At 31.9% G+C, this 16177-nt stretch overlaps 1 protein-coding gene across 6 annotated transcripts in view; it reads left to right on the top strand.

Moving 5' to 3' along the window:
* The window catches only part of CNKSR2 (connector enhancer of kinase suppressor of Ras 2), a 287398-nt gene that overhangs the window by 33132 nt on the left and 238089 nt on the right, over positions 1 to 16177 (top strand). For all 6 annotated transcript variants that reach the window (XM_081278357.1, XM_081278358.1, XM_081278359.1 and 3 more), the window contains exon 2: positions 7227 to 7390. In XM_081278357.1, coding sequence (XP_081134483.1) covers positions 7227 to 7390 — 164 coding nt within the window. The remainder of the gene's footprint in view (positions 1 to 7226; positions 7391 to 16177) is intronic.

The raw sequence follows: 16177 nt of genomic DNA on the forward strand, positions 1-16177 counted from the left end.
AACAGATGTTATGGAGGTTCATTTGTGACTGGAGAAGCAATATTGCCTCTCTGGTAAGAACTGAGTGTAAGAGGTTTTTTGTTTTGTTTTGTTTTGTTTTTAATGTGGGTCTGTCAAATTGTTTCTCTGACACTGCATTAGCCAAGATTCTGATATCTGCCCCACCCCATTCTGATTCATACACATTTCCACATATTTTTTTCCTCCTTCCTTTCTGATTTTTAGGCATTTTCTATTCTGGCCTACTTGTAGGAATTTGGATTCCAGAGGGAACCAAGGGAAAGATTACTAACTGATATCTTCAGGTTTCATTGTTCAGTGGACATTGATTATTGTAGAATACTATTATGCCGAAGGAGAATGAACAGAGAGGAATTATAAAAAGTATTAAAAGACTCATATTTTTGGAGCTCTTTGAAAAATGCTTTATGATGAGGAACATTAATTCCTATTGTTTGTGGTTTCTTTTCCTTTTTTTTTTATAAAGAACTTCCACTGTATTTTTTTTTAAATTAGTGATAACAATTTTGTGAAGGATGAGACTAATTGTTGCTAAATTAAGCTGGTGAATTTCTCCTCAGACTTCACTTTTTGGAAAATTAGGAGGTTTTCTGAATAACTATCCTTAAAACATGCAATTAGGGATTTATTTATATAAACATCATTAGAATTAATTTGGAATAGCTTTTTTCTCTTCACAACTTGTCTAGCTTACAACATAAGAAATTTGTTTCTTTGTGGTCTATAAATTTATGACAAATGTTTGCTGATTCTTGGATATATATATATATATATATATATATATATATATATATATATATATATTTATTTATTTATTTATTTTGGGGCTGTCCAAAAAGGGCATGACTAGATATTTAGAAATATAAACCCAATTAGTGTGTGTGTGTGTTTTCAGTACTCATTATTGTTATTTGATAATAACCTCATCACTTTTTGGAAAAAATCAATTATATTTTTGCTTCGGACAAGCCTTAATGTAGTAATGTTCATTGTTATTTTAGAGCATGTTAGAAATACAAATCTCAGACCCCATCCCAGACTGACTGAATCAAAATCTACAGTTTAATCAGATCACTAGATGTTTTGTATGCACATAAAATTTGAGAAACTATGGATAACTAACATTGTTTTGAGTTATTAAAATTATTTTGAGGATATCTTATGAATGCTAGGGGAGAATAAGGCTTTCAAAATAGCACATTTTTCTTCGTCAAGGAGAATTTATATCATAGATTAATAAAAATGTTTGACTATTAATTTTTGTAATATTAGATCTTGATACTGATACATGAAGCAAAAATATATAAAATTGAATATGATCACTTATTTTTTGGCAACCTGTCAGAAATGGCTGTGAGTTATATGTTTGATTCTTTTTATCCTGATCATAAGTCCTTACATGTGATAAAAGGCAAGCATTTATAGCTTTATTTTAATTTTAGAATTCAGTTTAGTTGATAGTTTAGTAATCAAATGGCAAATGCATGTTGACTAAAAATTAAATGTGACCTAATAGTTTAAAAACTGTTTTAGAGGCACCAAAATTATAAAACACAGACAGGTTTGTAAGTGTGTACATCTGTGTGTGTGTGCTTGACTGTATGAAATTATTGAATTGGTAATAATGCTGACATTCACTATAGTCAATTTGAAATAATGAATCAGATTTGTTTTGTATTAGGGAAGGATCATAGGAGATGTATTTAGGTTAAGTTTTATAATGGATGGGGCTGTTTGTTTCTTCAGTTGTTTTTATGCTAGAGCTTTCTTTTGTGGAAATTATTTCAGAATTAGAGAGCTGTGTATGTCTGAATTAAAATGGTTGATTGTAATTACTAAAGGCAGTTTTTACCTCTGTATTAATATGCTGCTTTTCTAGAATCATCATTTTCAAAGATGTTTCTACCACAGTTTTCTGTTGATTGCAATTTCTTACTTAGCAGACCATGGGTATAGCACTAAAGAATGCATGAAACAGGTTCTACTTGTAGGTCTTTTCCTTAATTTACATTATTGAAAATAGTAAGGGAAATTGTAAATAGACACAGAGGAATAAACTGGCTAAAGAAAGGACATGCTTGGAAAAAGCAGTATCCTTTAACAATATAGCTGAAATAACTGATCAAGTGAAGGTGCCATGTGTGAAGATTAGTTTCTGCCAATGATTACATTTTCTTTGAGAGGAGTCACAGATTACTGTTCTACATGTTGAAGACAGAGAAAGTTTTTCAAAATGTAGTCTTAATTGTATTCTGCTGGCCTTTTTTTAATTTAATGCCTCATATTCTTCATCTTGTTCCTACTCCTGGGTCTTTGCTATTTCTGGGGTCTAATGCCCTTTCCTCTGTCATTGTCTAGTTGACTCCTTTTCATCTCTAGACCCGAATTCTTCCCATACATTTCCTTCAATTATATCACTGCCCTTGATGCTTCTTTGTATTCAATTAGAAAGAAAAATTATATTTCTGTTAGAGAAATTTAATTACATATAAGCATAGCATTAGTAATCAGATATGAAATAATAACAGCTATGGCTTTGTAGCAAATTTAGGCTAATTAAGGTTAATCTGCCAGTTAATTAGTATATTTTTACTATGGTAAAATATACATAATATAAAATTTGCCTTTTATTCACTGTTTTTATATTGTAAAATATGCATAATATCAGATATACTATCCTATTCATTTCAGAATTTTTTTAATTTAGCAAAACCAAAACTATACATATTAAACAACTCCCTATTCCTCTTTATTTAGTTCCTGGTAACCCCCATTCTACTTTTTGTTTATATAAACTTGATTGCTATACATACCTCTTATAAGTGGAATCATACTGTATTTGTCTCTTTGTAAATGAACTATTTCACCTAGTATGTCCTCAAGATTCATCCATATTACAATATGTATCACTACTTCCTTTTGTTTTACGTTTGAATTAAAAGGTTTTTGTGTATACAACATATTTTCTTTATCCATTCATGCATCAGTGTACACTTGGGTTGTATCCACCTTTTGCCTATTGTAAATAATGCTGTTATATAATATGGGTTTATAAGTATCTTTTCAAATCTCTGCATTCAATTCTTTTGAGTATAGAGCTAGAAATGAAAATGCTAGATTCTATGGTAATCCTGATATTTTTTGAGGAATTGCCAAACCATTTTACATAGTGACTGTGACATTTTACATTCCTAGTAAAACTATAAAGGATTTCAGTTTCTCCCTGTATTTATCAACTTTGGGTTCATTTTTGATAGAAACCAACCTAATGGGTATAAGGTAATACCTTATTGTGGTTTTCATTTTGCATTTCTTTGATGGTTAGTGATGTTGTGCATTTTTAATGTGTTTATTGGCTGTATGTATTCTTTGGAGAAATATCTATTTAAGTTCTTTGCCCATTTTAAACCAATTTTTGTTGTTGCAGTTGTTGAGTTGTAGGATTGTTTATGTATTCTGGAAATTAATCCTGTATCAGATATATGATTTGCAAATATTTTCTCTTTTTCATAGTTTGTCCTTTCATCCTGCTTATAGGGTTCTTTGATTCACAAAAGTTTTTTAATTGTAATAAATTGAATGTATCTGTTTTTTCTCATGTTGCCTGTGATTTTTACTTCATATTTTTCGAAAATCTATAAATATGCTTTTCAAAATAGGTATGGCAATGAATTCTTCCACTTTCATCATATTAAATGAAAGTATAGTATGTGCCTCCACAATACTTTAGGCACATATTGATAAACTAATTTTCAAAAGATACTTCAAATAGAGCTCATTTTTTCATTTGTTACCATTATAAAAAGAGAAACCTTACTAGCTCTTTTTTTCTGTGGAAAATAGCTGTTTTATAGGTTATAACATGTTTCAAGACTGCAAATATAAAAATTTTCTACATGATAACCAGCTATTTTTGCATGTATAATGCAAAATATATTTAAATATAATGTGTTATATTTTAAAATATATATTTTTATTTTTAAAAATATATTTTAGCTTTGCTATAAGGAACAGTCCAGTGATAACTTGTAGATATGTTATCAAAAGGGTTTATTGAAGGTGGTATTCATTTTAGCACATAAGAAATTCTTCCCGTGAGAAATCCTTTTGCTGACTTTAGGGTCAAGAATGGATAGATTTCTCTGAGAAACTGGCCTGCTTTTATCTAACTGTGAATGTTTTAAGCTGTATATGATCCCATATCTCTATTCGCATTCACTGTTAGACAATTTAAAGTTTATGTTCTAGATCCTGTTCTAGCTTCTTCTGCCCATTAGTAAGTCTAGTATTCTTCTTTGTTTTGGATTTTTTTGTATTATTTTAATTTTGACTCCCAACGTATGACTAACCATGTTTCTCTTAACCATATTTTTCTTACATACTTTTACTTTGCATTAGTCTGCTGAATTTTGTGTGTCTATGAGACAGTCAAATGTCTTTTGGTACAAAGCATGATTTAATATTTATTTTAAACCACGTGTTCAGGGTTTTAAATGGAAAATAGAAAAAAATATTTTTGATGTAATGACTTTTGGTATAGTCCAGATGATCAATATAGAGGTATGGAAGCAATTCTTTCTACCTCTGCCCCACTTCCAATTCAGTGTAATCTTTAAAAGCAGTAAGTTGGAATCAGAGTCAGATAAACTTGGCTTTAGACATTAACTTACCATTTATAAACTGTGGAATCCTGGGCATGGTCCCTAAATTCAGTTATCTGTAAAATAATGATAATGACATGCAATTCATAAAATTGTTTTAAGGATTAAATGAGAAAATATTTCTAATGTTCTTAGAATAGTGTTTGGCACACAGTGAGCACAAAAAATAAATAGAAGATATTACTGCTACTCAGCAACAATGCTTCCATTTGGAAATAACAAAACTATTGAAAGCTTAACAGAGTATTGAGGACAGACCCAGAAGAAAATTGTCCTTCCTTTTTCTATTTTATTGGGTTTTCTTGAGAATTCTTGTGAAAACAAATTGTATACAACTTGCTGTAGAGCTACTACTTGCTTGTTGGAGGGTAACTGTGAAGGATGGCATTGAAAAATATAAAGAAGAGGAGTTTCTCAGGTCAGCATATACTGTATTGGCTTCAGTTATCTAAGAACTATTTGTGGTATTTTTCCTTTCATTCGTTTGAATGCAGCCTCTGATTGAATGCCAGTCAGTACTCTAACTGTATTCAATTTTTCAGTGTCTGCTGGCATGAAATTTAGTCCTTGGTAGTTTAAAAGAATTTTTCTACATGCGAAGCCTTCACTTTCTTATTTCTCAATCCCTCTTCATCCCCATATGCTGCTTGGCTTCTTTTTCCATTATTCGATACTATTCTGGCTTAAAGAACTAATAATCTCCCTTCAGAGTGTTTTTAGTCCTTATCTTACTGGGATGCTGTGCTTCATTTAACACTTGTCTCACTACCACAATACCTTGGTCCCCTCTGATTCATTTTTGTTCTCATTCTTAGTTGTTCCTTTGGCATCCCTCAAGTTTTGTGGCCCACCATATACTGTCTCCAGAAAATTCCATCTATTTATGTTTTTACTGCCATCACTACTTTCCTTAATATTTCAAAATATAGTGATCATTTTGTGTGCCTGACTTGGCCTCTAAGTAGTGCATCCTTTAGGTCTGTGTCAGATTTACTATTCTGTCTCCGGCATACATGACGGTGCCGTACACTTAGTTATCTTTTCCCTTCTTTTTGACCACAGAGTTTTCCCTTTAAAATAAAAATTCTGCCTTGCCCCATGATACTATAATTAGTACTGTTTACTCACATATTCAACACATATTTGTAATGTTACCAGTGTACTTTTTTTTTGCTTTACAACTATCTCACTGAACCCTCACACAAGTCCATAAAGTTCTCATAATCTAATCAGACACATGAAAGGCCTCATCTGCTTAAAATCATAATCTACCTACATCTGCACCCATCTTCTCCTTTACTACATTTTTATTAAAGATAATGGTTCTTACCTACATTTAAATATCTTCAACTCTCTAACATCTTTTTGTTTTATCACAATTTTAATGGTGTCAACTCTAACATCTTAAAGAAAAAGCAGACATTTGGTAACATATTCTCCAGGTATTCTCTTATTGCTCTTTCTGTTACATAGCCTGACTGCTTTGAAGACTCCTCTGCTCATGCAATGCTGTCTTATTGCCATCACTGTGAAAACAGTTTTCATAAATGTCACTGCTGATCTTCATGTTACTATATCCAGTGATATAATTTCATCACTCACAAATATACACATGCCAATGGAGAATGAAAGAAAAGGATGATAGTAAATAGTGAGGCCACAAAGTAACTCCAGTTATTTTGAGGAAATTTGAGAATATAGTAAGGGCATATGTGATTTGGTACTAGACTCTATCAGAACCCAGACTGCTTTTATATCTGACTTTTTTCCTCTTTCAGTGGCTATAGAATCTCTCAGTAATGGGAATTTACTTCTTGGTACATCTCTTGTAACCCCATAATTTTTTCATCTACTTGCTTATAATTTCTACTTTCTCAAAATTTAAGCTAGACTATAGTCCATTATGGCTTCATCTTTCTTCTTAATATAATCAAGACCACTTAGTCTGTGCTAATTGCATAATTTCCTTAGTATTCCTTACCCAAAATTCTAGAAAATTAATCATGTTATTCTAGTTTATCATTTGTGCCAGGCCATTTCATAGGTGACTTAAGCTAACTCAGTCTCTCAATCATTTGTGAATTGCCCTAAGTATTCTCGAGAAAGATGGCTTCAAGAGAGTAAAATCTAATAAGGATACTTACTTTTAGACTTTGATAAAATCCAAATGATAATGGATCAAGGAGTGCATTGCAGGCGAGGAAATAAAAATAAACAACCTGGGTCTGAAGAGAATGATTGATGGAGAACAAAACAGACTCAAGGAAATCAAAGAAAGGTTTTTGTTTTGTTTTGTTTTTTAAGATGATAGGTGTTTGAATACAGAAGGCATATATAGGAATATGAAGAAGGGGCTACTACTACTATTGCTATTTTTTTCTGAAGCTCACATATAGGTTGAGAAAGGTATATGATTAAATAGTACAAAGTCAAAATGAACTTAACTTGTGGTATAGTAGTAATTAACAGTTGTATTTCCTCCTGCCCCACAATTTTTTGACTGAACTGTTTTTCATTTGGGCCTTCCATACTTTTATGTTGTAGGTCTTGATGACTGTTTGCAGCAGTATATTAAGAACTTTGAGAGGGAGAAGATCAGTGGGGACCAGCTGCTACGCATTACACATCAGGAGCTAGAAGATCTGGGAGTCAGCCGCATTGGCCATCAGGAACTGATCTTGGAAGCAGTTGACCTTTTGTGTGCACTGGTAAGGACATGAAACTGGTGGACAAAACCCTCATTTCTCTTTTTTTTCCTTTCATTTATTTCCTCTTTTTTCTTTTCTTCTTTTAATTTACATGAAAGTAGCAGGGGAAAGAATCCCTTAATTCTCAACCAACTAGGTATGCTATTTTCCTGTATCCTTGAATTGATTATATTAGTGCAAAATGACAACAAAGCTTATGACTCAATTGGTGTTATTAGCCACTTAAATTAGAGCTCACCAAGGAAGTTTTCACAGCAGAAATTTGGACACACAATTGTGTATAGTCATAAAGTCAAATTCCTTCTAAAAGCCTTTACTTTTTATTAGAAATACTAATCAATAGCATTTTGGAGAAGTTTTTAAATAATCAACTTATTTGAGTAGTTTTTACAAATATATCCAATGAAAATTGAATATTGTACGTTATATGGTTACTTGCTTATATTAAGAAGCAATGCATAGTTAGGCAAGAAAAATATCAATGTCAAAATAAGCTGCCTGCAAGATTTTGATAGTACATTAGATAGTCTGAGGGGAACAGAGTTTTTTTCTGGGTAAGATAACACTAACCTGATTGGTTTTAAATTCTTCCCATTATTTGTTAGGGAGTCAGGAACTACACAGAGAAAACAATATGTTCAATGTAATATGCTAACCTTGGTTTGTATCTTGGTTAAATCAATTAGTAACTCTTAGGGACAAAAAAATTTAACTATAGCCATAGTTATTTTGTTTAAAATGGAGATAATAACTACCTTTTGGAGGTGATGTAAAAAGTAAATGAGATAATGTATGATGCCTAATTCAGTGCCTGGCATTCCATGCTCATTCAATAAACAATAACTATTAGTGACATGGTGATGACTGATAAATGAGTAGATAATTAAACACAATTCAAGAATCAATTATTACACTTATCACTATGTTGCCAGTTATGAATTGAGACCTTGTTTCTGTCCTCTTGAAAAACGTAATTGAGGAATATGAAAGACAAATAATCAGTAATTACTACAATAGAAATATAAGCTAAATATGGGATCATAGAAGATTAAATAACTGGCTTTGACTAAGATGTATGGGTGTATATTGCAAAAAAAAATATATTGAAGCAACCTAATGGAGGATTAATATGTAATTAATAGGCAGAGGAAGAAATGGAATGGCATTACCGGTAGATAAAACAACACAAAACTGATACAAAGAATGAAGAACATACAGAGTGAAGTTTTCAAAATAGATGGGAAACAATAGCTGAAAATAGACTTTAAAATAGAATGAAGCTAAACTAAAATGGCGTAATATTTTTGCTTCCTAGTATGGCCATTGGAGCACCATCCAAGGATAATCAAATACTTGATTTAAAATTGTAATTGATCATAGTCGAAAAGCTGGAATCGAATGGGAGAACAATTAGGGAATATTTGAAATAATCTACATAGGCATTGAGTATGGCATGGACTAAATAAGCATGTTCAACTAACTGAAGTAGAGAAGATCTCATGAGTGGGGGGGTCAGATAAAGGAAGGAGAAAGAATCCATCTTTAATAACTACAGAGAGATGATTTTGCAGTAGTAAAGATAGGCAGTGGCATCAAGAGTAGATTTAGTGGGAATATAAACTGAGATTTGGATTTGTTGACTTTGAGGTATCTCTGTGTTATAAAGAAAGGAATATCATTACACAATGAAACATACTAATTTGAAGCTGAAAAGTGTTTAAAGATACAAACTGGTGAATTTCAATGATATGAGGATTAAATTCATATAAAAGCAATTACCTAGAGAAGATCTCTAGAACCTAAAAACAAGAGATACAGTTTGAAACTTGGGATGGGATGGAAGGAGAGGGTTATAGTGACCAGAAATGCATGAAGACAACTACAAGAGTTGTCACAAAACAAATAAGAGTGTTATTTTTATTAAAGGGCTTCAATAATGTCATCAGACACCACTAAATCCAATAGGATAAGCAAGGGTAAAAGACCTGACTGAAAACATTTGCCAAAGAGTGGACTGAAACCAGATTGAATTGCACCTCCCAATTTCTTACTTTCACTGTCATTTTCTCAAAGAGATGTTCATTGATTACTTTAACTCTTTACCTGGTCTAAAATAATCTTCCCTTGCCCCTGCTATTCTTTCTCTTAAGCAACAATTCGTTTTTAAATTATATATTTATAGGTGTTTATCATATCTTCTTCCACTAAACCATAAGCTATTTGAGAAAAGTGACATATGCTCATTGATCAAGTATTATGTAGCACTAATGATACACCATTAATAATTTTTGAAAATGGCAATGCAGGAGTCTTGGCACATGCGTGACATGATAGTTTAGGGATATTTTTATTTACTGAGATAACCTAAATTCAGATCATACTATGCACTTGCACTCTATCAGAATCAGGTTTCAGAAATCATGTAAAAGGATAATACTCAGGGTAAGATAATGGACCATAGTATTTTTAGCAGACTAGTCTCCAAATTTGAGCCAGAGTAGCCCTGAAGGTATGATAAAAGTGGACTAGAGATGTATATGTCATCTGTCAGTTCCCTATTTGTCATATCTTATATAGCAGTAATAATTGTCTCTTTCAGAACTCGTATGGAATTGTGGTAAACTCATTCATATGCTGAGTTTTAATCTCCACAATTTTGGGTTTAAGCACAATAGTGTTGCATCATTTGAATACTTCATTAGTTGGTTGAGCTCTTCTGGAAGTTAACACAGGAAAAGAAATCAAAAGACTAAATTCCTTTTATTTCTGTGTTTAAATTATATTTCATGCCCAAAACATTTCATGCCCAAACAATGCTAACAATGAGAATACAAAGATGAAAAACATAGTCTGTACTCCTAAGATATATGTATATAATCCATTAAGAAGGACAACAGTCACTAATAGAACATAGTTTTTTAAAAAATCCCAGAGAAGGAAAGTGAGAAATACTGTTCAAAATGTAGGTGAAATTTGCATTGGTCTTGCAGAATGAGTAGACATTTGATGAGCAAAGTAGTTATATAGGCAGAAAAAAATAGCATGTGTAAAGACAGAATTGTGAAAGACTATGGAGTGGTAAGAGGAAAATGAGAATATTGATTTGGCTGGATCAGAATAGGGAAGTGATAAGAAAAAAAGGCCCTTGTAAACCTTGTATCACATTATAATTCTTCGCTTAAATTCTATAGTACTCCAGTTCACAGTGAGCTCTTCCAAGACAGATAAGTTTGTCCATCTCATGGTTTTTTCTTCCCCTTTTTGCCCAATGAGTAGCACATAAATGATGTTGAATTAATGTTATCTTACTAAATGAAACTCTTAGCCTTTCTTCAGAGAACTGTAATTTTTTCTCTTGCCTACATAAGTCTTTTACTCTGAAGTTTCAGTTCCTACTATAAGACAGAAAAATGACCACATTACTTTTGTTTCTTCAAGCTATGCTATATTCTCATCTGCTCTGTTTGATGTTAGTTATGATGGAGAATAAATGTTATGGCAGCTGATAAAAATTAAAGGCTTATTTTGTCATCTGTTCATTCATGCAACATATATTTATTAAACAGCAACTATATTGTTTGCACCATATTATTCCAGAAAGAAGTGTGCTATTTATGATTTGGAGGTGTATTAACTCTTTCAAGCTATTATGCTACTATTTAGTATACTTAAACAATAAACAAATAATATTAATCAAAGAAGTAAAAGCATAAGATATAGTTTAATATATGACCCTTAATATGTGTTCTGACAACCTTTTATTGGAAACTATAAGTGAATAGTTTATGACAAGAAAGAGTAGTTTTAATTTCATTTTTCATATTCTTTTCATATAATAGTCATTTTGCATGAAAAATGTGACATTTGCAATTGCTAGGATTTGTTTCTTTGCATTATAATTGTTTCATTCATCTCAAAACAATTTATTTTTATTAAAAAATTCATTAAGCCTTTTAAGACTCACTCAATTTATAAAGAAGATTATTATAAACCTAAACACCTGCTGCATTATATATTCAAATTAAGAACTCTGAGTAAAATGGCATCAACATTCTCAAAAATGTGGTACCAATTTTGAATATTTTTATTAATGGTGAAAATTTGCTGCTAGTGAGTATTTAGATAACATGGTTTTCTAAACTGTTAAATATATTCCTTTATTTCTTTATTTTACATATAAGTTTTTACATGCATACAATTGAAAGAGAAGACCAGTTTGAACTTAGCACCATTTACATTGAGACTACACTGGCTGTGTTGAATGAGTTCTCAATCAGAACCAGTTCCTGGCATACATGTTATTGGCCAAATATATGAACACAAAGGTATATATAGAAGAAACAAAGAAGCCAAGTACATTTCAGGTCCATGCTTTGTTTTCTTGAGGTAGTTCTTTCTATACTAATAGTAATGCCCCATTTTCTCATGCATGTCCAATAAAAATAAAATGTATGATGTTTATTCATCATAAACATCCATTTTGAAAATGTTAAAGCAGTATTTCTCATCTCCATCTCTGTGGCAAAGAACCTGTTTTTTAGGTTTTTATTTATTGAAGGTAGATGCAAATTTGTTTTTTATTATTTAAATGATACATAAAAACACAAAACTATACATAATAATGGGGTACCATGTGATGTTTCAATATATGAATTACTTAAATGAGGTTAAACATGTCTATCTTCTTAGTCATCTATCATTTATTTTTTATTATTAATTAATTTATTTTAATTAGGTATATATGACAGCAGAATGCATTTTGATTCATTGTATACAATTGCAGCACAACTTTTCATTTCTCTGGTTATGCACGATGTAGCATCTCATCATATGTGCAGTCATACAGGTACTTAGGGTAATGATGTCCATCTCATTTCATCATCTTTCCTGCCACCATACCCCCTTCCCATCCACTTCCTCCCCTTTGCCCCATCAAAGTTCCTCCATTTTTCCTATGCCTTCTCCATTATGGATTAGCATCCACTTATCAGAGAGAACATTTGGCCTTTGGTTTTGGGGATTGGCTTACTTTGCTTAGCTTGATATTCTCCAACTCCATCCATTTACTACAAATGACATAATTTTATTCTCTTTTAATGCTGAGTAATATTCCATTGTTTGTGTGTGTGTGTGTGTGTGTATCAAGAATTAATAAATGGGATGGACTCAAACTAAAAAGCTTCTTCTCAGCAAAAGAAACAATCAATGAGGTAAAGAAAGAGCCTACACTTTGGGAGTAAATTTTTCCCATACATACGTCAGATAGAGCACTAATATACAGGATATATAAAGAATTCAAAATATTTAACACCAAAAAAAATCAAACAACCCAATCAGTAAATAGGCTAAGGAGCTGAACAGACACTTCTCAAAAGAAGATATACATTCGATCAACAAATATATGAAAAAATTTCAGTATCTCTAGCAATTGGAGAAATGCAAATCAAAGCTACTCTTAAGATTTCATCTCTCTCCAGTTAGAAAGGTAGTTATCAAGAATACAGACAACAATAAATACTTTTGAGGATGTGGGGGAAAAGGCATACTCATACATTGCTGGAGGGACTGCAAATTGGTGCCCCCAATCTGGAAAGCAGTATGGAGATTCCTTGGAAAACTTGGATGGAACCACCATTTGACCCAGATATCCCACTCCTTGGTTTATACCCAGAGACCTTAAAAACAGCATACTACAGGGACACCGCCACATCAATGTTTATAGCAGCACCACAATAGCTAAATTGTGGAACTAACCCAGATGTCCTTCAGTAGTTGAATGGATAGGGAAACTTTGGTACACACACAGACACACACACACACACAATGGAATATTACTCAACATTAAAAGAGAATGAAATAATGCCATTTACAAATGGATGGAGTTAGCAACTATAATGCTAAGTAAAGTGAGCCAATCCCAAAAAATCAAAAGCTGAATGTTTTCTTGGATATGAGGATGCTGGCTCATAAAGGTGTTGGGGAGGGAGTGTGAGAGGAGTGGAGGAACTTTAGATAGGACAAAGGGGAGGGAGGGGAAGGGAGGGGCATGAGGGTAGGAAAGACAGTGGAATGAGGTAGACATCATTACTTTAAAAACATGTATGAAGACACGAATAGTGTAAAATACTTTGTGTTCAACCAGTGACTTGAAAAACTGTGCTCTATATGTGTAATATGAAATGAATTGCATTCTGCTGTCATATATAGCGTGTTAGAATAAATAAAATATTTTATTTAAAAAAGAATGTTCTTTTACTTGCATAAGCCAAATCTTTTAACTTGAGAGAAGAATATTGCGATTTGAATTGAGAGTGACTATTTAATATAGTACATTTTCTTTTAAAAAACAAGTCTGACCCCAAAAAGAATATTCTTTTTTATTTTCTATTAGAGATTTATAATTATACATAGTAGTTGGGTTCACCCAACAAACTCATATGGAATTTTGGTTCATGCCTCTCATTTGATCTTCCCATTTTCTATCTGGTCCTCTCTCTACTTCCCCATTCTCCTTCCTCTATTCTATTAGACTTCCTATTGCTCATCTATTTATTTATATCTGATTAGTTTTTTATTTATACATAAAGGTAAAATTCCCTGTGGTATATTTATGTATTTAACATGATTTTTTAAAGAATTTGTTCTGCATTGTGTCCCCTTTTCCCATCTCTCCATTCTGCCTCTTGGTCTCCTTCTTCTACACTACTGTCTTTCCTTTATCTTTATGATATCCTATCCTTTCCTTTCCCTTTATTGTACTTTAGCTTCTGAAAATGAGAGAAAACATACCACCTTTGAGTTTCTGAGTTTGCCTTAATTCACGTAACATGAGATTCTCCATTTTCATTCACTTACCAGCAAATGCCATAATTTCATTCTTTATAACTGAGTAGAACTCCATTGTGTGTGTGTGTATGTGTATACACACATATAATTCACAACTTTTTAATCCATTCATCTGTTAATGGGTACCTGGGTTGATTCCATAATTTAGCTATATTGAATTATACTGCTGTAAATATTGAGGTGACTGTTTTATAATATGCTGATTTTCACTCTTTGGGTAAAATTTCAAGGAGTGGGATAGCTGGGTCATGTGGTATTCCATCCTAGTGTTTTGGGGAATCTCCATACTGCTTTCCAGAGTGATTGTACTAGTGTATAAGTGTACCCCTTTCCCAGAACCACACCAGTATTTATTATCATTGGTATTCTTTATCATTGACATTCTGACTGAAGTAAGATGAAATGAAAATGTAGTTTTGATTTGCATTTTACTGATTGCTGGACATGATGAACATTTTTTCATATATTTGTCAACCTTTTGTATTTCTTCTTTTGAGAAGTTTCTGTTTAGTTCTTTTACCCACTTGTTTATTGATTTATTTGTTTTATTATCATGAAGATTTTGGAGGTAACATACATAATAATTTGATATTTAATGTTTATGCATGAAATCCTTCCTCTTTTTTCTCTTTTTTCCCCACTAAGTTCTCTTTTGTTAGTTTATCCTAGGAAAATAACCCATTAAATTTCACATAAAGTAGGTATCCCCTGGTTGTTGACTAAGACATTTTAATTAATTGGACTATTGCTTCCCTTTTCTATTCTTTGTCTTCCACTTTTCTTCAGTTGTTGTGGCTATACTTCTCAGAACAGGAGAATATTGATGCTAAAGAATTTGGTAGATATATCCCCTCGCAGGTAGTTTGGTGACTTACATTTCTAACTGTCTGGTCTAAGTACTGAGCTCTTTAAGCAAATCATTAAAACCCATGCCTCAGTTTCCTGAACTGTGAAAGGAGGATAAGTCAGACAATCTCTTTGACCCAAGTAAATTCTAATACTATTGGGGCTTTATGATTTTTTATACTTTTAATTTTACATGACATGCATACTGCTATGCGTTTGATCAAGGTCATCCTTTGATCTCATTAACTGCCTTCTTAGGGGTGTTTTACAACTTAAAATTAGCTGCTTTAAATTTTAATTATAACTTATAAAAATTTTCCATACATTTATTTGAGGGAATTTGGTAATCTTTTTCTTCTTCAAGAGGGTAAAAAAGACTTCGCATATTTGTGTTTATTTATATAATCCCTTTCAACAATAATATACAGACAATATATTTAGCATGAATTAATAAATATCACTGAAAATTGAAAAGTGAGAACCAAGCAAAGAAGAATAAAAATATACTTACCAAAAATGTCACTATGATTACTTTGGGTGTGCTTCGTAATTGACTGTGAGGTAGTGCAGCCATGAAAAAAATAATAAAGATAGGTTTAGTTTCATACTTTATACTATAAAAGGAGAAAGTATATTATTTCCCTTGAAGAAGCCAAGTTTTCCTTGATATCATATTATAAAAGAAACTCCTTATGGGTCATTATGTAGAGGACACAGAAATAAATTATATATTATGTACAATTTATTTCTTGCTTTTTAATTTTATTGTTTATGTTTATTTTCCTAACTTTGAAGAAACAGAATTTTTCCTAGTATCTACATTCATGACCTGCATACACTAACTGAATAGTTAGTAAAACAATAATTGTTTATAATAGTTAATTTCACATATAAATTGAACTTGTATTTGGGTTTAAAAAATTAAACTCACAAATCTTTACAGTCTTGCTCTCTCAGGCACCATAGTTCTAAGATATAATGATCCATTATCCCATGTTCACATTAGTGCATAACACATTTTATTATAAGTTCTTTATCTGACATCTCCCCAAACCCTCACTTGACTGTGGGCTTCAGTAGGCCAGGAATCCTATC

The sequence above is a fragment of the Spermophilus citellus genome (assembly GCF_964194105.1).
Source record: "Spermophilus citellus genome assembly, chromosome: X".
Classification (NCBI taxonomy): domain Eukaryota; kingdom Metazoa; phylum Chordata; class Mammalia; order Rodentia; family Sciuridae; genus Spermophilus; species Spermophilus citellus.